General features: G+C 41.2%; 1 protein-coding gene across 2 annotated transcripts in view; it reads left to right on the forward strand.

Annotated features, from left to right (window-relative positions):
- The window catches only part of LOC128508647 (zeta-sarcoglycan), a 146,892-nt gene that overhangs the window by 113,360 nt on the left and 6,436 nt on the right, over positions 1 to 27,096 (forward strand). The window contains exons 5-8 of one of the 2 annotated variants that reach the window (XM_053480066.1): positions 8,993 to 9,115; positions 9,925 to 9,997; positions 16,282 to 16,327; positions 24,621 to 24,744. In XM_053480066.1, the coding sequence (XP_053336041.1) occupies positions 8,993 to 9,115; positions 9,925 to 9,997; positions 16,282 to 16,327; positions 24,621 to 24,737 (359 nt within the window). In that variant the 3' untranslated portion in view covers positions 24,738 to 24,744. The remainder of the gene's footprint in view (positions 1 to 8,992; positions 9,116 to 9,924; positions 9,998 to 16,281; positions 16,328 to 24,620; positions 24,745 to 27,096) is intronic. The other variant, XM_053480065.1, reaches the window with a different exon arrangement.

The raw sequence follows: 27,096 nt of genomic DNA on the forward strand, positions 1-27,096 counted from the left end.
CATCAGTAGGCAGGTTACGCAATTTCACATCGTGCCGTAGAACAGTGTGTTTCATCATCCTTTCTCATTAGAGTGAGATGGAGCTCAGTGTAGTAACATGCTGTGGCAAACACTCCTACACCTGAGTGTGTGTGTGTGTGTGTGTGTGTGTGGGGAGGTTATGCAGAATTTGCATCCACATGTGCTAGAAAAATGTCAGTGATAGAGGGCATTGTGTGTGTGTGTGTGTGTGTGTGTGTGTGTGTGTGTGTGTGAGCGAGAATAAACACATCAGTCATTTGCAGGTTATGACAGCAACTTTGATTATATGTGTCGCAAAACCACACACACACACACACACACACTGATTAATGCAGGTGATGCTGTTTCATCCTTTTCCCTCTTTTTATTAATGCCTTTTACAAATTTTCTTCTTTTTATTAATGCCTCTTATCAAGTTCAGATAAATTATTTATCTTTCCCAGATCATAAATCTCTCTATTTTCTTTCTCTCCCTCCTTCTGCCCGGGTTCACGTTCCGAGTCTCGCATCCTTGCCGGCGCCGCCACACTGCCACTGCTGCGTCAGGTGTTTTTCACCCTGCGGGTCTTTGTGTGTGTGTGTGTGTGTGTGTGTGTGTGTGTGTGTGTGTGTGTGAGACAGATTAAACCCAATATTTCAGCCTCACCTTTCCATCACTGTTGCATCTGGGACGCTTCCCTCGGTTTCCTTTAAGTTGTCTTCAGCGGGATGAGTGAGAAAAACCCAGAACCTCTTCACTTCAGCTGGCAGATTTGTGATCATTACGTTTTAGTGTCACCGAAAAGAAAAAGACCGGAATATAAAAGAGATTCATGTCTAAATAATATGTTACTGAACTGCTTTAAAACTTTACAGCAATAAGGAGTCTTCAATAAGAACCCCCCCCCCCCCATGTGCTAGGTAGAGCAGTAACACTATGATCATGTGACTGATAACTCTCTGATCATGTGACGGATAACATCCCGGGTGTGTGACAGGTAACTCTTCAGATTTTTATCTATTTTTACCCACAGTTCAAGTTAGCTCCTGTTTTCGCTCTTGTTCCATCACCATCTCCTTCGAGATGTCAGAAACCTAACTGTAGAGCTTCACCTCTGGCACTGGAGACTCCTTCACAATCCCATTTCTTACTAAAAGCTTCACTACTTTCCTTTCCTTCTAAAGTCTGTTTTGCTACAGAAGCGTCAAAGCTTTACAACTAAGTTGTCTTCCTTTCATTCTTGTACTTTTTAAGGATTTTAAAAGGACCTTGGAAATGGCTCTGTGATGATTCATCTTCAGCACTCACTTCCATCCACATCAGCTAAAGAATCGTTCATTACGGTACAGAGTAACCTCCTCCGGCTCAGAAGGCGTGACCTCTTCCTGATTCGAAGGCGCTCGGAGCTGGATGGCTTTGGAGTGGCTTTGATTGGAAACAAGAGCCATCCTTTCTTATCAAATAAGTCACCCAGGCTGTGGGCCTCCATTCGATCAGGGCTGATTGTGCGGCTGATTTTTCGAAAACGTGCTCAAGTGGGTGCAAAATGCATCACTTGAGGAAAACGGCGTTCAGCTGAAACTCCCACATTTATCCCTTCTGCTTACAATTAATAGCCTTTTCATACAAGAGCTTAACAGATTAGCGTCACGTTATTGAACGCGTTTTTTGGCGTTTGTGGAAAGTTTTGCTTTTTTTCAGTCCTGCGCTCCTAAAGACAGAGCAATTTCGCTTTCGCCTGTGGCTTAAGCGATTGAGATGCTGCTCACATTATTCACACAAGCTCCACAGAAGGGGTAATGTTGTAACCTTGACTTCGAAAGCGATAGCAGTTTTATAAAAGGCGTTTGCTTCAACATGGTTTGGATGTAATTAAATTAAAGCATTAATCAGGGAAGCTGAAAACTACATGACCCGGGAGATGAGACAGGATCCATGAGCGGAAATGCTAAAACTAAATCTGATTCCAAAAACCAGTGCTATTAACAAGCTGAATGATTATAAATGTTTAGCAGCACCAGTCAGCCCTGAATGACTGGCAAGAACCAGGATGTGGGAAGGAAATGCATGGTATTTTGAAAAGGGACGTATGGCGATGAGAGATGAATGTGTCTCACGTGTCTCAAACAAACTAGAACCTAAAACAGTAATGGCTGGCTTGTGAGGTTTACAGATGTTGCAACAACCTTCAACATCGTCAATAAAATAGGATAAGAAGTGTTTGGCATTGTGCATGAAACTTCTACCATAAATCAAATGGGGTAGGGAATAAGGAAAAGAATTCCCAGACTCTGGATGTTCCTACTCATTTAACACCATAAATGGGAAATAAACATTGTTGCATGAATAGTCGCTTGTTCAAGAGAATTTAGCAAGACAGCCTTTCATGGGGCAGCCATGTTTCTGCCCACATTCTAGCTCCAAACTCTGACTTCTCAAATTCAAAAAAAGTCAAGACTAGAGTAGCACATTTGGAATTCGAGACATTAAGGAATGTATCACTACCTCTCCTGCCTAGTCTTTCAGAAAGCATGAAGAAAAACCTGGACTTCCTTTTCAACAAAACCGATTTATCATATTGTATCTAATCATGCTAGTACTTGCCAATCATAAATCATAAAAAGTTTCTCCAAGTCAATTTTTTTTTTAAGCCAGGAACTTGGGGTGCGTGGTGTACGAAAGTAGGACATACACTGACATGAGAAGGAGAATGAAGAAAGAGAAGAATCTCAGTTTGTTAAGGACTAAAAGCAGACGGTAGTAAATCTGAGTTGTATGATCAGGCCTACTCTGGCCTGTTTGCATAAAAATTAATAATTCCCTTGGGTTGTTTTTGTCTTTAACTAGAGAGAATATGGCTGTTTTTGATAAGGGCTCAATCATTTCTAAGCAGAGTTTTAAAGGAAGTCTGTTTTTCTTTTTTAAATAATAAAGTATCTAATTAATTGCTAATGAGGCTGAACTATGGAGGACTACGGCGATCTAAAGCCTGTGCAAATGAAAGATAAAAGATTTCTATGTAGACTGTGCTTTGGCTTGGAAAACCCAAATCAGATTTTGAAATAAAAAAAAGAGTTAAAAATTAAGGTCAGCAAAAAACCAAAGATAATGCATATGGACTTAATTAGTCAATTGCCTTTGACAACTAGCTGTTTAGGGTACTAAATAAGGTAGCTTCTTCATGGCATGGTGGCTTAATGGTGACTGTTGTTTTGCCTCTCAAGAGTTTGGTATATGAATCTCTCTTTTGTTTTGTGTGAGTGCAGTTTGACTGTTCCTTGTGTTTGGTGGCTTTCCTCTGATTTCCCCCCATAGTCCAAAGACTTGCTGTGCCCATAGTGTATGAATGGGTGTGGGTCTATGTGCATTGTAATGTCTTGGCACCCTATCCAGAGTTTACAGTACCATGCCTTGTGCACTAAGGTTCCTGAGATGGGTTCCAAGTATCCTCCCACCTTTCTATGCTTAGCCAAGCACTATTCTTACCGTGTTCACCAAATTACCCACCAGTTCACCTTTATTCACCAGGTTCCTTCTGTAAATATAATCCGTGACTGATTTGGGCAGGTTTGTACCCTATGGTATGCTGGTATAGCACTAAGTATTTAATATTTTCAAGATTCTAATAATCTAACTTTAAGATTAATTTGTAGCCAAACCATTTCACTTCCACAGGGTCTGATGTTGGTTGGACTGCTTTCCATAGATGTCACTTCGATCATTCAGTTACCATTTTATCCTGGTCAGGTGGTGAATCATTGGGACTGCTTAACTGAGTTCATTCATTTATCTTCTATATCACTTATCCTGCACAGAATCGCCAGGGTCTGGAGCCCATACCAGAAGACTTTGGTCACAAGTCAAGGTACACTCTGGACAGTACAGGCAATTTGGAAATGCCAATTAACCTATCCTGCATGTCTTTTGTCTATGAAAGGAAACCATAACATAGGGAGAACATGCAGGTATGCAGGGAGAACATGCAGACCCCTTGACCTTGGAGGTGCAATGCCAAGATAAGAACTCTTTAAACCATCCTAGTTTGTTCTGCCAATTGACATTGTGGTCAAAGTAAGGGGAGGGGGGCGTCTTATGAATATTTTTCCTATACACAGTTGCAAGGTAACTGTGTATAGGAAGTTACCTTGCCAGTAAGTAACTTCGAAGCCGAGTACTTATGTACTTTTGCTTTGGGAGAATTGTAAATGCAGGACTTCTTCTTTTACTTGAGTTGAGTAATATTTTTACCTAGTGTTTCTCTACTTTTACCCAAGTGCAGGATTTGGGTAGTTCGCTTACTTCATTTCCCAACATCAAACCTTTCTTTGTGTGCACTTTCCTCACACTGTTGCTCTGTCCATAATGCTTTAGTACTCTATCGGGTTTATAACTGTTTTTTCAGCACACTATAAGCTGTGTTTATGGTTTTTGCTTTCGGCCAGGGTTTACTAGCGAAACCCTAGGAGGTTCTGATGCTTTATTCTTCTTTTTACGGGCATTCTTTTACAGGGTCGAGTTTCTTTTCATGGCCTGTGTTACTGGCTTCAGCACTTTAGGATGTTAAGAGAACCTCAGCAGGATATTAATGCAAATTCCACGTCGAGGCTTGTAACGAGAGCAAAGGTGTTGCTAACGATGTCATTTTAAAAAAAGTAAAAGATGACATATAAAAGATTGTTATGAGGTAACCTGTACCCGTACAGTACAGTCCAACATCCTGGCCAGTTTTTGTCCAATTACCTAGTCTGTACAATCATCTCTCTATTAAATTGAGCAGACGAAAAACAAACTCACTTGGCTTGTTTAATTACAATAACCATTTGCATATGGTAATTGAATCAGCATATGGTTCCATACGGTAATCCGTTGGTCTTTGGCAACTGGTCCTCCCCAGGGCGATGTCATCTCCAGCATAGAAATCCGGCTCCTTCCCAGCATGCAAGTGTGAATGCAATCAAGTACGGATTAAACAAACGAAAGACGAGCACTTCGGCTTTGGCGTCTTCCTACCTCGTCGTATCAGCGCGATTAAAATTAGTCTCACTTTATCTTCTAATTTCCCTCTTTAATCCATCCTTGGCCTTCTTAATTGAGGTCGATTCAGTTTGTGTTTCCAATTCAAGTTTAAAAAAAATGCTTAAAAAAATCACGATTGAGGTTAAGCCTAAGGTAAGCTTCGTCTCTTGAACCTATTAACCTTGGGTCATCATATGGGATGGTGTGTAAATGCAGTATACACTGTTGTCCATAATTTAAGAAAATAAAGTTTCAAATTCTTTTTCTTAAAACTTTAAGACACAGCTCTGTTGTAAAGCGTAAAGTCTCGCATTGGAGACTCCTTCCATAAATGTCAAACAGCCTCCCCCTTTCGTTTGAAGATCTCGATTCAGCACCATCATGCATCATCAACGCCACGCGTAGAAGTCTTTCTCGATTGTTCTGAGAAGACTTGACCCTGGCGCTAATAAAATCTGACACGACACTTTGCCCGTGTGATTTGCTCTGGTTAAAAATAGGCCTGTTAAAGTTCCATTCCAGACAGAGAAGATCTCGTTTTCTTTCCATGATTTCCATCTAAAAATAAGAACGGGATCATGTCCAGTTAGCGTAATTTGTGTGATAGTTTCGCTAACTGACGGTTTGGATTCGGTCGCTGTTAGCATTTGCATGTTGTGCCAGGTATTTAGCATTAAAAAGCGCAAAACGCCGGTGTAGCGCCGAGGCCAGGCTTCAGCTTATGAAGACTGACAGACCACTTTGGATGTTTAAGTGGTGACCACGAAATTGCTGCTGGCTGGTAATTTGAAATGGAGAGGCCAAAACGAGTGGAATAAACCACCACAACGGGGTGGGGTAGAGATGAGCTAAACAAGAACCCACACACACACACACACAGACAGAGAGAGAGAATAAACTAGATATTTCTTTCTACTTCCCCAAGGTCAGTTTAGTCCATTAGGGTGTTAAGGATAGGATAGATAGCATTGAATGAATAATACAGGCGGTAAAGCTAAGTATAAAAGGTGTGTGTGTGCGAGTTTGTGGTTGTGTGTGTGAATGTGTGTGTTTGTGAGTGAGCCTCCCACAGAAGCCCTCCTCATGCTGTTTTATCACGGAGTCACTCTCTGACTCCAAAGTGAAGCACCGCTGTTCTCAAATCTCTGTCTATCCGCCCGCAGCGTGAAACAAACACAAGGTCAATTTATACTTTACTTTTCTCTCTCTCTCTCTCTCTTTCTCTCTCTCTCACTGTAACACCTCTCTTGTGTCACCTCGCTTTCCTTCTCCACTCTTCATTTTACAATCTCACCATTTTCAGCACCATTATTTAAATCCATACATTCATTCTATATAGCGGTTATCCTGTATAGAGTTACATGGTCACATGACCATAATGTGTCTGAAATGTCATGAGCTCACGTGACTATAATGTGTCTGTAGGTCACATGACTATAATGTGTTCGTACAGCCATGTGGTCTCCTGATCCTAACGTGTTTGTAGCGCATTGTGGTCACATGAACATAATGTGTCTGCTGGAACATTGTGGTCACATGACTATAATGTGTGTGTTCAGCCATGTGGTCACATGATCATACAGTAACACGTCTCTAGGGTGTTGTGGTCACATGACTAATGTGTCTAAAATGTCATGAGCTCACTTGATCATAATGAGTCTGTAAGGCGTTTGGGTCACATGACTATAATGTGTCTGTATGGCCATGTTGACATGCTCATGCTCATGTGACCACATGGTCGTACAGATGCATTATGGTCATATGACTACATGGTCAATGTGTTATGGTCATGTGACCACATGGTAGTACAGATGCCTTAACCATGTCAAACCATGTGATCACATGAGCATGATGGGTCTGTGGAACGATGTAGTCACATGACCATATGCTACAGGCCCTATGTGACCCTACACAAGATCCTAAATTTACATTTAGATTTAAGCATTTGTCAGACGATCTCACCCAGATCCACCAACAAAAGGGTCTTCCTACAGCCACTTTATGGTCATGTGACCACATGGCCCTTCAGACATGTTATGAAAATGCGACCAGATGGCATTTCCGACACATTAAGTTTTAGGTCATGTGACAACATGGAGTTTCAGACATCACGATTATGTGACCACATGACATTTCAGACCCATTTAGGTCATGAAAAAAAGGTCATGCCCCTAGAGCCCTGTTATGGTCATGTGACCACAGGGCCTACAGATGCATTATGGTCATGTGACCACATGGTCAGTGCGTTATAGTCATGTGACCACATGGTAGTACAGATGCCATAAATAATCTGTCGAACCATGTGGTCACATGACCATATGCTCCAGGCCCCATGTGACTTTACACTGGATACCAACTGGTCCTACAGACATGATCATGTGACCATAGGTTCCTACATTTAATTGTAGATTAGCCAAGATTGTGCATTTGGCAGAAGATCTTACCAGATCGACTTACAAAAGTTCTTGCTACAGACCTATTATGGTCATGTGACCACATCGTCCTACAGACATGTTATGAAAATATGACCATACGGCATTTCAGACACATTAAGTTTCAGACATGTTCAGGTCATGTGACCACATGGCGTTTCAGAAATTACGGTCATGTGAACACATGCTCGTACATAAATGTTAAGGTCATGTTGTCACTTGACCTGAACATGTTGGAATGCCATGTGGCCACATGATCACAGCGTGTTTGTAGGGGTCATGTGACCACAAGCCATTTCAGACACTTTACGGTCATGTGACCATATGGTTGCATAACCAGTCAACTTGCCTTATTTCACCTCCTCCACCACTACACCTTGTCCAGCGTCCTCTAATGTTCTTATGTAAGCGTTTTTGGCCTGTGGTGACCTGAACGCTCTGGGAGTTAAGCAGCCATGTTAATGAGAGCCATGTCTCTGACTACAAAGGCGGACGTGCTCGCTATGCTCTCACCGACGCCCCGGCCGCGATTCTGACCTCAGAGTGGAGCGCGCGCAGAGGTTAGCTGCTGTGTTTCTCTAACCCCGAGTCTGAAGTCTGCCTCCGCTGCTCCCGAATCAAACTCGAGTGCCCTTGTGTGTTACGAGGCAGTAAAAAGTATCTCAGCGCTGTTCGAGTGGCTCCGCGCTGAGCGCTTTTCAGCTCCCTGATTGAGCCGACAAGCGGAAAAGCACAGTGGCCCCATCTATCCTGCTGATCCTGGCGGAAAAAAACGCCATTTCCCACAAGTCTCTGCTGCGGGAGATTAGAAGAGCGATGGTCCATTGCATCCTCTATCACATCCTCCGGACAAACACACACACACACACACACACACACACACACACACACACACACACACACACACACACAGTCCAATCCTCCGGTGTTGTGTCTTAAATTGGAGCTAGCGTAGCGGCAAATAGCATACAATCCCTTACCGAGCAGACATTTCTCAAGGCGCACACACACACACACACACACACACAGAGTGGATATTTCCGATAATCCTTCACCAGATTTTGTCCCATGGGAGTCTACTAGCAAGAACTTTTTACATTTCCTCAGACATAAAGAGCACATGTTGTTCCCTCGTATCAGACCACACGTCGCGGTAACTGCTAACACACTCCAATGCCGCGCTGTTTTATAATCATTTATTCATTTAAGTATGAAATATCATTTTTACCCGTTTTACAGAACGTCAGTGAAACGAGTTACTTACGTTTATGTTACCGATCTTAAAGCCAACTAGCATGCAAAGTTTAGATAGCAGGGTAAACTTAGCTCAAGCTCATTGTGCTGAAGAGTTCCAGCCCCGCCCCTGGTTGTCCAGAGAGCCAATCAGATTGCAGAATTTTGCACCTGGAATCCAAAAGAGGACCGGCGCAGCATCTGGTGCAGAAACCCCCTTAGAGATGATATGCAAATAGTCTGCAGTCCGTGTGAAATCCTGAGGGGATTTTATATGTGTGTGTGTGTGTGTGTGTGTGTGTGTGTGTAGGATCTGAGATGGTGGAGGCTCAGTGTCAGAGGTTCGAGGTGCGGAGCTCAGATGGAGACAGAGTGCTGTTCTCAGCGGACGAGAACGAGATCAGCATCGGCACTGACAGGCTGAGCGTGACAGGTAACACACACACACACACACACACACACACACACACACACACACACACACATCTCTTTCATCTCTTTTGGCCTCTCTCTCTCTATATCTGTTTATTTCTCTGTCACTTATTTTCCCTCTCTTTCTGTCTGTCTCTCCGTCTCTCTCTCTCTCTTGTTCTCTCTCTCTCTCTTTCTCTCTTTTTAACGAGCAGTGTGTGGGAGGTCAAGTGGAAAAGTAAGGTTCAGGGCCGACAAACTCATCGTCCATTAAACCAGGCGAAAGAACGAATGTATGTGTGTGTGTGAGAGAGAGAGAGAGAACAAGAGAGAGAGAGAGAGAGAGAACAAGAGAGAATACATACAGTGAGCTCATTTACATACAATATAGGGAGAAGTTCACAGTTTAAGTGAAAACGCACTTTACACTTTATAAAGGAAGAAAGAAAGAAAGAACTGTGATGTAATGTGATGTGATGATGTCATCACTCATCCTTTCTCTCCATCGCTCGCCTTCTCTTCTGTCTTTAGTATCTGTGCAGTTGTTCTCCTTTTCTTATTTTCTAATTTTCTCTGTTATCCTTTTTCCCTGCCGTGCTCTCTCTCTCTCTCTCTCTCTCTCTCTCTCTCTCTCTTTCTCTTTCTCTCTCTCTTTCTGGCTGTCTCTCTCTCTCTGTCTCTCATTCCTTTTACTTTCTTCATTACATTCTCTGACTCTCTCTTACATTTGCCATTCTTTATCTCACTCGTCCAGCTTTCTCAATGTCTCCCTCTCTCTCTCCCCCTCCCTCTCCCATCCCCTCTCCCCCCTCCCTCTCTTTCTCTCTGTAGGTAACGAGGGAGTAGTGTTTGCTCATTCAGTCGAGACGCCGCACATTCGAGCTGAACCTTTCCAAGACCTAAAGTGAGTTTTAGTGTCTCAAGAGAATGTGAGAATTTAAGTTTGTGTGTGTGTGTGTGTGTGTGTGTGTGTGTGTGTGATGGTCAGTGTGTAATTTCTTTTCTTCGGTTTTCTACACCAGACTTCATTAACACTTCCATTCACATACCATTAAGAGAAACAGGACACGCCTCTAAGGACACGCCCAGCAATACAACAGCGACCGATTAAGTTTCTCAATTTTTTAAACCAATAGGAAAGAAGCGAGTTAAACTAAAGGATTGTCAATTATCGTCCATGTAGGACTGGGTTTATTATTGCAGTCAATTTATTATCACTCGGATTGTGAGTAACGCGGTTTGCGAGTGTTCCGCAAGACAAGCAAAGATTTTAAATTAATTTTGACTTGAAAAACGAGCAACTCTTAGTTTACGAGTACCGAGTATCATGTATCACGCATGCGCTTCTTGTTTTGATGCTGAGGGTCACATGATCACAACTGAGCCAACAGTTTTTCTTTCTCTTGCGCTGTGGAATTGTGAGTAATCATCTCCGCTGCTGGGTCTTAGTGCCCGTCCTTTACTGGTATAATCAACCTCCATGCACTGTACGTGCACAGTTTACAATAACACTGTGACCACGTGTGTGTGTGTGTGTGTAAAACATATTTTATTTTGTGTTTGTAAGGCCGTGTGTACTGCACGCGTGTACTGTTTCGTTTAACACACGTGCGCTCATGTTAAGCAAAAGAAAGTCTCATTAGAAGGTTAAAAATCCATTTTCTTCCTTAGCCTCTCTTATGCGTGTGCGAGCGCATAATTTGACACAGTGCCAGTTCACACACAATCTCTCGGGATCGGAGGGGCTTTACACACACACACACACACACACACACACACACACACACACACAGCGCCTGTGTGCATGAACGAAAACACGTATCTGTCAGGATTTATTTTTACTTTTTTTTAAAGGTAAAGTGCAGGTTAATTTGTTTTATTTTTACTTTGTTTTGTGTTAATTATTTTTATTTATTTATTTTTTGGGGCTGTGGTACGAATAATTTGAGTTTCCATTATTTCTTATGGGAAAATTTTATTTGGTTTACGAGTGTTTTGGAATACAAGCCTGCTTCCGGAACAATTTATGCTCGTAACCCAAGGTTCCACTGTATTTATTTATTCAGTCAGGAAGAAAAACTTTGAAATACTGTTTAAGAAAGGAGGAATTAATATTTAATATTTTTAGAAAAAAAAGAAAAAGGGTTTTCAGAGAAAAAGGTTGTAAAAAGTTAATGTAAATACATAAATTATGTTTAATAAATAATGAACAAAATATTGTTAGCAAAAAACATGAGAAAAAAATTTTAAGTAGGGGAAAACTAATAAATATTTTTTATTAAAGAAGAAAAAAGAATGATAATCTTATTACAAAAGTAAAGAAAAAAACAGAATGAAAGAAAAAAAATGCTGATAATGTTATAAAAAAGATCAAAATCAAAATAAAGAGAATTATTATAATTATTTATTATAAAAATCAAAGAAAGACATTGAAGAATCTGTGCTGAAACTTTACTGTGTTATTCATGTGACTTTGAGGTGAAAGGAAACAACATGGCCGCTGTTAGCATCTTGGCTAAGTGAAGCATCGCCCTGAGATTTTGGATTTTTTATAGCATGAACATGTTTTAGCTCATTCGAAGCCCAGTCTAATGTCGTTTATTAGTGCACTAACATAAGCTAGGATGTTTAGCATGCTAGCACATTCAGTTAGCACATCCACTTACCTCCTTTTCAGACTGTTTGGTGTTGTTTTTGTTTTTTTCTGAAAGCTGAATTAGCATAAACGTACAGTAGCAGACGGCTTTAAAAAGTCAAATTGGATGTTTTATATACACGTAGACGCTATGCTTTCCCCTAGGCTTTATCTTTCCTTCCGTTGAGATTCTTCCCTATGCTAAGCACTATGCTAGTTCCCTCCTGACTGGTTTGATTCACCTCTCCACATCGAGTCGCTCTTTCATTAAAGCGTAAGGAAGCGAGCTTGCTTTATCTTTAGTGTTGTTTTATTGAAGAGCATTCGTCACCTCGGCGCTTAACACCCACGCGGAGAGGTGCTCGCTAATTGCGCTAGTTATGAGCTGTTTTTCTTTTTGCTTAATTTAGCTATAACTTTTTTGAAACATGGTGGCTGAACTAGAGATGATTTTCTCTCTCTCCTTCTCTCTCTCTCTATCTTTCTTGCTCTTTTTCTCTAAAAGTGCCTAATTATGCAGGTAAAGTCAATGACACACATAATAAACTAATAGAGTCCATTAGCTGCTAATGACGTATGGCTGGGTTTTACAGACAACGTTAAATTCCGGCTCTGGTTAAAAAATACAGATTACAGGCGGAATTCAGTCAGCAAGATAGAAAACTTATCAACATTTCTCAGCTGTTTTATTAATTGTTTGTTTGTTTTGCGGCTGTCTAATTAATGTACATTTGCTAATTATGTTTGTAAGTCTTAGCGTGCTAACTTTTTCTAAGCAAATATAGTAGTTTGACATTTGTGCCAATAGAGCACTCCCAGTCTATATCTATATATGCACATATATATAAAAGTATTACATAACCTCGAGTACATAAGTTTATACACCCCAGGATGAAAAAAATAGATAATTTCAGTTGTAGCACAATGATAATTACTTTATAGTTATTTTTTGTACCTCTTTGTATAACAATCATCAAAACAGTCAAAAATGTGTTGTGGATATCTAGATTTTATGTGTAAACAGTGTTTCAGTGGTTAAATATTTTTTTATTAAATACTTACTTTAGCTTTGTTTAATAAAACAATATGTCTTTCTTTTAAATAAATAAATAAATCCTAACTAAGTGTCCTGAAATGAGGAAAAATATATGTGATATTTTATAATTGATAATTAATAATAAAATGGATTGGGGTGGAAGTGGTTTAGTGGTTAGCACTGTCGCCTTCCACCTACAAGGTCCAGGTTCGATTCCCACCTCGGGTCTGTGTGCATTGAGTTTGTATGTTCTTCCCGTTCTTGGTGGGTTTCCTCCCGCAGTCCACGTGCAGATTAGACTATTTGGTATTTTCAAAATTTTAACATAGTGTGTGCGTGAGAGTGTGTGTGCCCTGCAATGGATTGGTACCCCACCTCGTGGCTTACAGGATAGGCCCCAGGCCCCCTGTGACCTTGTACAGAATAAAGTGGTGAGTGAGGTAGGGGTGAAGCAAATATATATATATTTTTTAAATCATTAAAATTTTTTTAGATCATTAAAATATAAAAAAAAAATTATATTACACAAACATGACTGGAGTAAATAAAAAATGTTGTTTTAAAATTATTATTTTGTTGATTTATAAATGTATTATTAATATTTTAAATTACTTGAACAATCAGGAAAATAAGAAACAAAAAAAAAAACAGAAAGAATGTTTACATAAAAAATGTTCTACTCTAGATGAGATAATAAAGCTTAAATTAAGGCTTAAACAGACATATTTAATAAATGAACATGTATGGTATATATAAAATATAATAATTAATACTGATCTAGAATAACATTATATATGTGGAAGTGTTCAGCACACACTACTCTTTTTTTAATTCATAAAGTGCTAATCCGCGTTTATGTAAGACGACACTTGTTGAATTTGATTCATCCGTATTCAAATTCATGGCTCGAGTTCATCGTTTAAACACGGACCTTTGACCAAGCATTAGAATTCACACCCTGCGTTTCTTCTTATCCTGACGTCCTCAGAGGCGTTTGAGTGAAAGCAGTCATGGCTGACTCATGAACCGAATGATAACTTTCAGCTTCATCCAGCATAAACCCTGAATGCAGGAACCCCTGTGATCTCATTCCTCTTTTTCTGTCTCAGGGATGATTTCGCTGACCATGGTGCTGAAGCCTGAGCTCTATAGTCTTACCCTAATACTCTGCTCACACTCATGTATATATTTATATACTCGGATCTCAGAGCCCAGACGTCCATCACGATAATAAATAGGAGTATGCCGAGAAGCTGCGTCTTTTATGGGAAGAGGCGTGGCCAAAAGCCAGAGTTCTTTCAGTAGTTTAGTTTACTAAAGTGAATTATGATGTAGAGAGACTTTACAACTGCATGCCAGAAGAGATTATTTCTTAATGTTTATTGAGTTTCTGAATTTCAGCCATCAGGAGGAGTTCTTTTTTTTCTTTTGAACATAAATCAAAATCACATTAATATTTTACTGTCTGTTTCTTTGTATACTCTTGACAAGCAGTGACGGTTTCAACTGCAGAACAATACGTGAGCTCAGATTTTTTCAGTTCTGTGTGAATTAATTGTGATGGTGTAACATGAAACAATCCAAAACCACTTCCTCGAATGGTTGCCCTGGTGTTGCGCATTGTGCGATGTTTCATCAGTCCTCCTAACACAGCTTAAGTTTCTACCTGCAGGAATGAGTCAAGAAAAGCTTAAAGCCATAGGTTCATTTACTCATTCTATACACAACCAAATGCATACACATACTAAATGTATTCGAAAAACAAGAAAAGTGTGACGGAAGCAGCAGTGATCATTGGAGCCTCTGGTAAGAGTTTTGATTAAATTTGCTAATCTAGTCTAAGGAGAAGTGCTAATACACAGACGGGTGTGTAACACAGAAATGACATCAAACTGAGTTTAATAACGTGTAAGTGTAACTTTGAGACAGATGTGTCTTTGAGTGGAACAGATGGATGTGTCTAACTAGGACAGAATGGTGTGTTTGAGTGGTACAGTTGGGTGTGTCTGAGTGGGACAGTTGGGTGTGTCTGAGTGGGACAGTTGGGTGTGTCTGAGTGGGACAGATGGGTGTGTCTGAGTGGGACAGATGGGTGTGTCTGAGTAATATAGATAGGTGTGTCTGAGTGGGACAGATGAGTGTGTATGAGATGGTCAGATGGGTGATTCTGAGTAAGACAGATAGATCGGTGTGTCTGAGTGGGACAGATAGGTGTGTCTGAGTGGGACGGATGGGTGTGTCTGAGTAATATAGATAGGTGTGTCTGAGTGGGGCAGATAAGTGTGTGTGAGTGGGTCAGATGGGTGTGTCTGAGTAAGACAGATAGATGGGTGTGTCTAAGTAGGACAGATGGGTGTGTCTGAGTGGGACAGGTTCGTGTGTCTGAGTGAGATAGATGGGTGTGTCTGAGTGGAATAGATGGGCATGTCTTTGGGACAGGTGGGAGTTTCTTTGAGACAGATAGATGTGTCTGAGTGAGATAGATGGGCGGGTCTTTAAGTGTTATGGATTGACAAATCTGCATGGGACATATGGGTCTTGTAAAATAGGACTGATGGGTGTGTCTGAGTGGGACAAGTATATGGGTGTGTCGGAGTGAGACAAATAGATGGGTGTATCTTTGAGTGGGACAGATAGATGGTGTGGCTGATTTGGACAGATGGGTGTGTGAGTCGTAGAGATGGGTGTATGTAAGGTGGACAGACGTCTTTAATTAGGACAAATGGGTGTGTCTAATTAATTCTTTCAGCAACACAAGAGACATTAGCTTAAAGACACCTAGCTCTTTTACCCTGAAAGTAAACCTGGATTTTAATCATGTAAATTACAGCTGCAGCTACCAGGGGTCATCTCCAGGTCTTTGTGGGTGCAGGTGCAGATTAAACCCGAAAGTGAAAATTACTATCAGCATTCTGTTTTAATTGTTTTTACTCCCTAATTTCTTCATGATGATTAAAGGGTATTGTGTCGTCTTCTACTAAATCCCAATTGAAGCATTTCATAGATTTCACGGATTCTGGCCCATTCTCAGGCCCTCGTCCCTTTTCAGTTTAGTTCGTTAGTCGAGTCTCAGTGTGGAGGTTCGAAATTGCCTCAGGCCTTTATTATCATTCACCATCCACCAACATAAAGACAAAACATTAGCGCTGGATGAAACGAGCCCCATCACTCTCCCCAGCACTTTTCCTCCCTGACTGTGTGTCTGGCAGTGTGAGTAAGGAGGAACCTGTTCAGGGATTTGCTTCTGGTTAAATCAGACTAGGTCTTAGGCAATTTTGTGTAAGAAAAAATTGGGGAAATAAAATGACCCAGAAATAAACACTGGATTTTGGCATCGCTGGGATTTAAAGTCAGACTTTTGGATAGCTGCACAAAGCTTCACACAACAGTGAAAATTGTCCTTTTTTTTAGGATATAAATGGTAAGATGGACTGTGCAGGCTAGACAGGCTACAAAATGACCCTCATTCCCCTGTTCAGAACTGCCTCATTGCTGTTTTTTTTTTTCTTCTCCACAGAGATGACACTTGTCGTCTCTTCAGCGCAGACGTCTGGAGATCCGAGGTGAGAGTCAGGGGTCAGATCCTCTTGATTCAGTTTGACTCGTGGAAGTGAATCCAATTAACACCAGCTAATTAGTTGAAATTTTGAATGATGAGCTCTTGAATCACTGTGATGCGAACGCAGCCGAGCGGAACTGAAGCGGAACCGCCGATGACCCCCGTCCCACTTTCGGCAGAGAAACGTCTCGAGTCTTGTCTCCGTGGAGCGGAGCCGAGTGGAACGTGATTGGTTTTGACTGACGGGTGACGGGGCTACGGTCCGGTGATCATCCATCTGCTTTTTTTTCTGCTAAGCCGCGGGAAGCTGTTGGATCGGTGATGGAGCTGAACAGTTAAATGGAGGGGTTGTGATCCAAACGTCGATAGTTTCCTAGATCTTTGAGAACATCGCAGAGGTCTTTGGCACTTTGACACATTAACTTTCGGAAATGTGAAACACCCAGAATGATGTCAAATACTGCCTATGCTTATTTATTTCAGCCAGTTATAATAATAATAATAATAATAATAATAATAATACCATAACTTTACAGTGATAGGATCTTAAATATGATTTGTTTTCTTTCCATTTCTTGCTTTATTCAATAAAGTGTTCTGAGAATAGATCTTTGAAGTGACGAGGCCATTTTCCACTTTCTCTCCGTGTCTTATTCATCGCTGATTAGCCAACAGAGGCATGTGGAGAAAGCCGTAATCAGGAAAAATAAAAGCGAGAGGCTTTTACGCAATTACAGATATTGACCCGCTGTTATAAAAATTATGAGTTAAAACACGACTCGGTGACAAGAAATTGAATAAAGCTGAGACGAGAGTGTTTTACAAAACGGCGGAGCACGGCGTCTGCTCGGTGAAACTGTTAAACGCAAACTCTGTATTATTATCATGATTATAGTCTATTTACTGAAATGCGTTACAGTTAACCGTGTTTCATTTTAGTGACTCAAACTTTAACTCCTGATTGTGTGTGATGTAGTTTAATATTAAACGCAATTATAGTTCTAGAAGGTGTTTTATAACGCATTATAACATTATAACTTGTGAAGGTTTGTTTTAAAGCGGTATGATAACAGCAGTTGTTGAAGACTATTGTAGATATTATGATTAGAGACGGGACTCACTGGGGACCGCAAGATCTGCTACTACGTTCAGCCTTCATTTGTCACACATACATTACTGCACAGTAAAATTCTGTAGTATCCTAGCTTCTTGTTAGTAGGCAGGGGTCAGAGCGCAGGGTCAGCCAGGGGTAGCTCAGTGGTTAAGGCATTGGACTACGGTTCGGAAGATCCCAGGTTCAAACCCCACAACCACCAAGTTGGGCCCTTGAGCAAGGCCCTTAACCCTCAACTGCTCAGATGTGTAATGAGATAAAAAGGTAAGTCGCTCTGGATAAGAGCGTCTGCCAAATGCCTAAATGTAAATGTTTCACGGCGGCCTTTGGAGCTGACGGGGTTAAGGGCCTTGCTCAAGGGCCCAACAGCGGCAACCTGGCGGATCTGGGAATCGAACTGCCGATCTTCCAATCCGTAACTCAGAGCCTTAACACATGTTTTTTTTTTTTTGAGTTTGTTACAATTCTAAATAAACTTAGCAAATAAGTCATTCTTATGACACAGGATGCTGTGGTGTCTGAATAGTTTAAAGTGCTCCTCCTGCAGGATTGTAGAGGAACTGCACGATTTCACCACTTCAAATGCAACATTATTTACTTAAAACAAAAATTGGTTGTTTGGAGACATCACCGCTGACAAAAAGACAGGAAGCAAAGCTGAAGATGCTGCAGTTTGCTTTGGGTGGGACAAGAATGGACAGGATTAAAAATAAGTATATTAGTATGAGTGTAAACAGTGCTGGTTTGGGGACAAATTTGGGAAGGCCATTTTAGGATGGTTTGGACATGTGCAGAGGAGGGATGAGGGATATTTTGGTGGAGAATGTTAGAGATGGAGCTGCCAGGCAGGAGGAGAAGAGGAAGGACCAAGAGAAGGTTTATGGATGCCATGAGGGAGGACATGCAGGAGGCTGGAGTAACAAGGGAAGATGTGGTGGACAGAGTTAGATGGAGACCACCTGTCTCTAATGTTTCGACCTATAACTAAAGCTGCCGAAAGGAGAAGATGAAGAAGTTGTACAAATTTGATAGCGAAATGGTGGCCCTTTTTTTATTTTGTCAGTTTGAAGTCGTGTAACGTAACTTTTCAGCGTGGCAGATGGCAAAACTTACTTTACTTTTTTTAGTTAGAGTGCCTATGATGTCCTATTTGATGTTTTGGGGTGTTAGAATTTGCGACCTTGATAAAGATAAAGAATATATTCTTGAAGAAATACAGAATAAATGACTCAAGTATTAAAGGCTACTAAACATAGCGAATAAGCGTTGATACGCTGTGTAGCTTCCAGTCCGGTCCAGTAGGAGGCAGTAATGCACCAACTGCTGATGTGAGGAAGAACAAGCGATAATCTTGCAAAACTATCTTAGTATTTTGCGAGTACTTTGCAGAGGACGTAAGACATTGATATTTTTCCACAAAAGCCATACTTTGTAGGTAATCCGAGACTGATATTTATTAGATTTGTTTACGGTAAAATCAAGAAAACGTGATTTCTAGCTAACAGTGACGGTAATGGCGGCCATATTGGAGTCATATTGGGAATGGGGTTTTACACAGAAACACACAGCAGAGAAGCAGCAGACGCCAGAGTGATGGCTTTACTCTCTCTCTCTGGAGATTAATTACAGATGGACAGAGCGAGACAGCGAGAGAAATTGAGAGATTTGAAAAGGGATTTTCCGGCTTTATTGCCCACCGGAATTTGCGCAGGCGGCGGAAATGGGTCGGTGCCGTACTGGGATGTATTGCTACCCACACTATTATGTCACATTTCCTTGTCTCATCATCACTGACTTACACAAATCCAGCTCTTCATTGTGACGGATATGGGAAAATAATATGTTTTGGCGCCCCATGTCAGAGATTCCGCTAAAGAGAAATATCAAAGGTGGCACATGGCATCGGTCAGTAAATATTGTGAAGAAGTTTTTAGTGTACCATCTCACACACACACACACACACACACAGCTCTACAGGGAGGTGCCCGAGGGACAGCGAGCCGTGTTCGATACTCATTTTCAAAATGCCATGCGCTCCACTGTAAAGATGCAGAAGATAGCATCAGTGCCCTCCAACCACAGTCAGGAAGTTTCAGCTGAGGTTCTCGCTGGTTAAATGGCAGCATGAAACCGCTTTACAGAAAACCTGACAAGGACAGGTCATGCTTATATTAACCCATAACAGAATGTGTGAAAATATATCAGAGTTTGACTGGGAACGGCAACAAATCCAGTTTATTTTCCATGTACATGCACAACACCGACAGGGCGTTTTCTGTGTGTGTGTGTGTGTGTGTGTGTGTGTGTGTGTGTTCACATCACACTTTCCTGTTTTTGTTTTTAATTCTTTACCCGTTACAAACTCTCTAAGCTTTGATTCTTGCCAGTTCAGCTCCGAGGTTTCTACCGAAGGTTTAAAGACGTCGTTTTAAAGACTCTGATTGCCATTGATAACAGTTTCGCAGCTCTGTTTTATTATGGTCTCGTCCTCCTGAAACAGACGCACACGCTCCGAGAATACCGATGTAGACTTCTCTGCTATTCCTGTCTTTGTCTCACACTCGAACACCTTGTCTAGCATTCCGTAATCTTCATCTTTCCCTCTCCAGACATTCTGATCCTCATCCTTCTCCGAGACAATGACTGTTGTCTGCTCTTTCGCTTTCCCTCACTCCTGATCACATCTTCAGTCGTGAAATTGCTCTGTATCACGTCCTGTGTCTCAGGGTGTCTCTGCCATGTGCTGACATTTTAGTCTTTTATTGTGTGCCTCTCTCTCTAACTCGGGTCCGTCTCACTGGTCAGTTTTCCGTCTGGATGATTGTACAAGGGGGTTGATTGGCATGAAGGGAGATGCGATAAAGAACAATGGAGAAAAAAGTCTCTTTTAATATCATCTTGTCCTTTTTTTATGACTGCAAAAGGACTGTGTTTAAAAAAATACTGTTCTGTTTTTGCAGATCTGTATTTCCACCTTTCTTTCTTCAGATTCTGTCTCACCGCTTCATTTCTTTTTCATATTACATCAAGATCCATATATGAAGCTTTTTTTCTGGAAAGACAGACTTTTTTGGGGGGGGAGTGAAGGGGGGGCGGGAGAAATGTCACATCCTGCCATTTCGCCATCTCTGGTGGCGTGACATAGCTCATCTATCTGCGATACAGTGCCATCCGTCATCCTGAAGGCCTGAAGCTCGGTCTAAAAAGGGTCCGGGGAATAAGAAAGCAAAGGTTAGCTGCAGGAATCCCAGTGGTTAATGTTAGCATTGGACCGAGCCAGGAGTCAATATCCAGAAATGTAGGGACAAGGGAAAGGGCGCACTGAGACTGAGTGATAAATCACACGGCACACACAAACATCAACAGAGCCAGGCACCAGGAGACGTTGACAAATCGATAACGCGCCAACGCGCTGCTATGATCTCCAAGGAGAAATCTTTTTCTCTGCGAGCCTCCTGTCATCACGAAACTTTTTTTTTTTCAGGGTCGAAGCAATTTGGAGAGGAGCCCAAAGTGATGACACTGAACCCAAAGACGTGAAGTGTGCCTGGTTCCTCAAGAGGTTCTCAATACGGATGCTAAGCAAAGATCTAACAAAAGGTTTTAAGAACCTGAGAAACCCTTAGACAAAATTCTCGGCTAGTGCACAGTGCCACCTGAGAGACCATTCCAAAAATATAGAGCCTTCAGAACGAGATTTGAAACTTTCACGGGTAGGAAGCACTTTGTGTTCTACAGTATATGCATAGAGTAGAAATGTTAATATTTCCTCAGGAGAAAACTTACAGTCATGCACCATATTCTAAAGGAAACCTTACTTAGAACCTGTGCTGGTAGGAAAGCCATGTAGTACAGTAGCTTTAATGTTTCCATTAGGAAGAGGTACAAATCTTTATACATTCCCCAGTGGGATGACTGAATGACCTTCTAAAAAGGTTCTTGTATTTATAAGTAATATCAACTTGAATATAATAAATTTTCTTTCTCTTAATTTATTTCTTGGTGGAAACCTCAGGAAATAGAAAAAGTGCTGAGATGGCAAAAAAGAACCAAAACCAAAGGACCATTAACGTTACTATGTATATTTTAAAACAGTGGACTTCAAATCTCAAACAGGCGAATGGCTAGAACTTTGAGCTAGCATTCTAGCAAGTTCGCACCATTGGTCTGCCTGGAACGCGCAGAGCGTATTTTTTTGCCACCTCTAAAATCACCTGTAATGCCTCATCATCTCTGAGCTGGGGAGAATTTGCTTCACATTGCGCTGACACAGAGTTTTTCTTTTGTCTGGAAATGGTTACACAGTAAGGGAGGAAGTACCGCTCTGTCCTCTGCTTGGACGTGATTAATGTGTGAAGCTTGCTTCTTTCTGTTTCGAATAGCGCTCCAATGCTATTGAGGCTAAAGCTTCAAACCAGGAGTTTAGCACTGATATTTATAGTTTAGGATGTGAGACAAAACAAGGATGTTATAGGAAATGTTGCTCGACTACTAGGATGCTTAGCAGGTTAAATATATGACTATATCCACGAAAAATGTTGGGGAAGTTGAGTTGGACCTTGAAGATGCAGGAAGTATTCATAATACTTGTTCCATCCTGGACTTGTACAGTAGTGTTGCTGCCTCACAATATCTGGGTCCCTGGTTCAATATTTAGCTGGGGTTGTTATTCCCAATGTGAATATTTTCATTTTTGTGTGGGTTTCTGTAAATTACCCTACCTTTCAGAAACATGCCAGTAAGTCAATTATCTTGGTGGGACCTGCACAGGCTTCCCAGCTGAACCCTTCGTGCTTAATTTCTGGAGCCGGTTCTGGCTCAAATGATTAAGGATCTAGGTTAATAACCAGAAGGTTGGGGGTTGAATCCCCAGCACTACCAAGTTGCCGCTGCCTTTAAACAAGGCCCTTAACTCTATCTCCTTTAGGGGATGCTGGTCTTGGGTGCACTCATCCTGTACTCTGACTCTGTTACAAAAAGAATCTTAATCTTAGCACTTGGGTAAGAAAGGCTGTCAGTCTGCAGTATGCCTTCCAATGGACTTACAATAGACTTTCTCCGACTACCAAGGTCAGGAGAAAGTGCTTGCCTGAAGATGATGCTGCTTGGAGATTTTAGCACCGTCCCCTTTTTATACCTTCAGGGTCAAAGGTTCGATTCCGCCCTCGGGATCTGTGTGCATTAAATTTGCATTCTCTCCCCATGCTTGATGTTCTATTGCTTGGTGGGTTTCTTCTGGGTACTCCGGTTTCCTCCCACACCCTAAAGAAATGCAGTTTAGGCTAACTAGTGCCCCTAAATTGCCCATAGAGTGTGAATGAGCATGTGAGTGTGTGTGTATGTGTGTGCCTTGCGATGGATTGGCACCCCATCCAGTGTGTTTTTTCAAGCGCTCTGCTTGTTCTTTCCCAAACGCGAGAAAGAAAGCGTATTTCTATTGTACTTCTAAAAAAAAAAAAAAAAATGAAAAGGATGAATCCGTCAAAGCAGACGCACGGAGGTCAGGCGGGATGTTGGTGTTGAATGATGGCGATAAGAAAGCATGCTTATCTATCGGTAAAATGAACAGGGTAGGAGGAAGACTAGGATGAGGGGGAGGTAAAGGAGGAGGAGGAGGAGGAGTAGGAGTGTGGGGGCCATCTGTGGACTTGAGATATTTATACACTTTGTTTGTGAGCGTGCTGCGCCGGAGACCCTGAAACAGAAAATCGATGCTTTGATTGAATCTCTGGGTTGAAAAGGCCTTAGGGGAGAGATTCCACCGAGAGAGAAATTGAGGAGAAAAATGGTGGATTGTTAAGTCAATATATTCATTTTTTTTTTTTTTTTTTTGGTAAGTTGTTAATTATCCTGTGATACCTGGTCTACCGGGACGTACCGAGGTGGAATTCAGATATACGTGTGTAGGTAAATACGATATCGACTGCGACGACAGGTGTTGTTTCACGTAATGCAATATCGATAGCAATATATTAACGTGATGATACAGTTTTCTAGGTGATATTCATATTGTCAGGTGCTTTCATAACTCATGTGAGCAAATGATAAATGTACAGTATTAGCTAGCACACCAAGCGAATCAAAGAGCCTGTGTGCTGCCCAGTCACATGGTTTTAATTGCCTGGAAACCTAATTTAGTCAGTTTAATAACAATGTATAGGGAGACAATACGTGCAATGCCTCAGCATCGATAACAGTATCAGCTCGACAATTCCACTGCCTGTATTTTTCACCGTATTTTCATTTGTAGTAGAAAGGGGTTTGTGGCATGTGTTCTGTCTTCTTTGTGTGTGCGCCATAGATTGAGTTCTGCACCCGAGAGATTAGTTCCAGATTCTAATTGTGACTGAATTGGAGCTACATTTTCTCCGGAGGTCATTTGGGAATACCTGGCTGTGCAGTGCCAGATACACACACACACACACACACACACACACACACATACACAACAACCTCACTTTATTGAAATGCTAAAGAACAAGGCAGGATCGTTGAGATGCTAAGTCGGTCTGATAATAGTTGAGGTTAGGGTAGGGTGGTAAAGGAATGAATAAAGGTAAAATAAGATTAACAAACCAGTCCTCTACAATTGTATATTTTAAAGCAAGTCAAAGCAGGACTTTTGACAGGGCAGAATAACAGAAGACAATTCTAAGAATAAACACTTTCCTTTTATCTCTCTATATAATCCCTTATTACACTAATGCAAGTATTCAAGTTCTTGGCTAGTGTTTCGTCCAGTGCATTCATGGACGTACAGCCTCTTTTAAAATGTTTGTATCATTCAAATGCTTTACTGCATACAGTATATCTCTAGAATACTGTAGTCTTGGCTTGAAATCTTCTGTTAACATCAACTGCTTTCACGGCTTTTTCGGCAAGAGTCCCGTTTTGACTTGAACGCCCCGCATACAAATAAACTCATAACAGTGTCAGCTATTTTAGATCTGCCCTGGAGTCCTGAGAATAAAAAAACGCTGCTCAGAAGCTCATCATATCAATGCATTCTCATAACACTTTTTTCTCATAACAATTGTTGACCCCATGGGTCAGCATTCATAAAGTTCCCTGGAACTGAAAATCAGAAGTTATTAGTCAAGTGACCTGAGAGTGAGAAACCTAACACTGTGCATACAAAAATATCCAGTTATGTTTAGTTTTTTTTTTTTCGCTCTTGCTGTAGGTTGGAGTCTCCGACGCGAACACTGACGTTGGAAGCGCCGAAAGGTGTGGAGGTGAATGCAGGAGTGGGGGAGTTCAGAGCATCCTGCAGGAAAGAGCTAACTCTGGAGTCTTCTGAAGGAGAGGTAAGTAATTTATAAGTGCTGATACACAAAAGACCGCTCTTTGTCTACTCAGATGTCGAAGGTTCCTAAGAATTGCAAAGTTAACACTGGAATCTGAGTTCCAGCTGTTTGCTGGTGTTTAATTGCAATTAACAATCAACACATCGAGTATTTATATCATGTTCCTGAGTAGGGTTCCTGAGAGTAGGGCACAAGGTAGGGTACACATCGTTGGGCACAAGCACACATACTCACACGCATATCGGCAAGCACAGGCTTCTGCACAGCTCAAGGTTTCTTGGTTCGATCCTGAGCTTGGTTTAAGGTCTGAGGTTCCTACAGATTTCCCCCCAGTTTTCCAGGTTTCCTCCCCCTAGGGTGAATTCCTGACTCTGAATTACTGGTAAATTAGTAATTATCTGATGGACTGACATACCATCCAAGATACATTGTGCCCAGTGTTTTTGAGAATTCTCCAGTTCCACCAACAGCCTGACTAGGATTCAGCAGATACTCAGGGTGAATGAATGAATACAGTATGTGCTCTAGTGGTGCATTTGGCAGATACCCCCAGGTTATATATGGTTTTTTTGTGTGTGTGTGTGTGTGTGTATTTTTGCTGCCCCACTTGGCTAGGTGTATTGTTAATTTGTCTTGCTTTTAATTAGCACCAAATATGACCTAATCCCTTTCTTATTGTTAATTCCCAAGAGAATAGGACACGTAACACTTTCCAGAAAGTGCATTCATGCTGTTTTATCTGTCCTGTCCAATTGGTGTCTGAAAACCAATAGATAAACATATTACTACTGTAGCTATTGTTTAGAATCAGATATATCTTGCTTACAAGGGACACTACTGTACTCTATATATCGTACAGTACGTTCGAAAAGTGCCTCCATGGGGAGCCGTGTAGAGTAGGTCACGGAAAAATATTTCTTTATGAAACTCATTATTATTCTCACTTATGTATTTATCTATTAAATCTCACACAATATCATAAAGTGGTATTCTTGTCTCTGAAAAAGCTGCTTGAAATTTTCCACAAACTAAATCTGTGTATTTATCACCGGCTTTAAAAACGTGCTCTACTAGAAGAAGTTTTTGATGGTTGTTTTTCACACGAAAAGAACTCCTCGGATACGTACAACAGACTAGTGGAGCCAGAAAAGCCCTGTACTACTGAGACTTTCTGAAGGCACCGTGCAAAGAATTGTGTTTTTTAGTTGTAAGAATGTAATTTCGTTCTAAAGTATTGGGATGTAAAAAACTGACTCGGAAAAAAAAAGATCGGATTTGCTCAGGTAAGGGATGCGATTGTTGTGCTAGTTGTTGGGCTCACTGGGTAAAGTGTATAGTCTTCATTTTTTTAATTTTGTACAAAAGTACACAAATTCTGTGCTAAGTAGAGGTATAGATTGTTTCCTAGGGCAAATATTACCCAAGTATAAGTAGAAGTATTTTATTTACTTGTGTACTTGAGTAAAAGTACACAAGCACTTATACTGAAGTGGAGCACTGGGAAGGCCTGGGGACTGCATTAACGTTCAACCTGTAATCATTTATGGTGACAGTTAATCAAGGATAACCAGATTGTTATCTATTACCTGTGCATCATTCTAACAAGGGGCATTTTGTACCCAGAAGGCTGCGCTTGTTGTATATTGTCATTCTCATGGTTGGGAATCAGAGCAATCAGGATACAAATCGGACCAGCCAAGATATAGAATGCAGTCGGCCTTGGAGGTCATGCGAATTTACTCAAGCTCTCACTGTATGTGGAGGATTGCGTAGCCCTGGAGTTCTTATTATTTGTTATTTTGAGTGATGCCATTCAAGCATTTATATCTGTCGAGAGTCGGGCAGTTAATACACTCCAGGGACTCTCCAGAAATCGATAACCTGATAATGAACGAGGATTCGAAATTGAACAAATGCTCAAGTGGGGCCTTGGGTTAGAAGACATATAGCGAGTAACCTTAGTGGAAAGATTTGAGTTCTCCTGGGTAAATCAGATTTTTTTTTTTTTTTAATCATTGACATTCTTATGCTAATCAGTACTTCCTAGAGTTAATGAAGGTTCAAGTTAGACTGTGAGTTTTCGGCTGTAGGGTTTGTGCTGTTCCTGGTTGGGAGAGATGGACTCTGTTAGGCCAGAGATTTAGATAATTGAACATGAAGAAAGTTAGCGCTCTGCTCAAACACTCTGGCAATCAATGATGTTATAATCAATGAAGAGTCTCAATGGAGCAGGCGCACTAATGGAGGACACATGTAGCTACTCAGAGAAAACAATCCCTCGAATGCTATCAGCGCCAAAACTGGACCAAAAGTTCACCTATGTTCTGTATATTTTTAGAAATGAGGGTAAAT

This window comes from Clarias gariepinus, chromosome 20 (genome assembly GCF_024256425.1).
Source record: "Clarias gariepinus isolate MV-2021 ecotype Netherlands chromosome 20, CGAR_prim_01v2, whole genome shotgun sequence".
NCBI lineage: Eukaryota > Metazoa > Chordata > Actinopteri > Siluriformes > Clariidae > Clarias > Clarias gariepinus.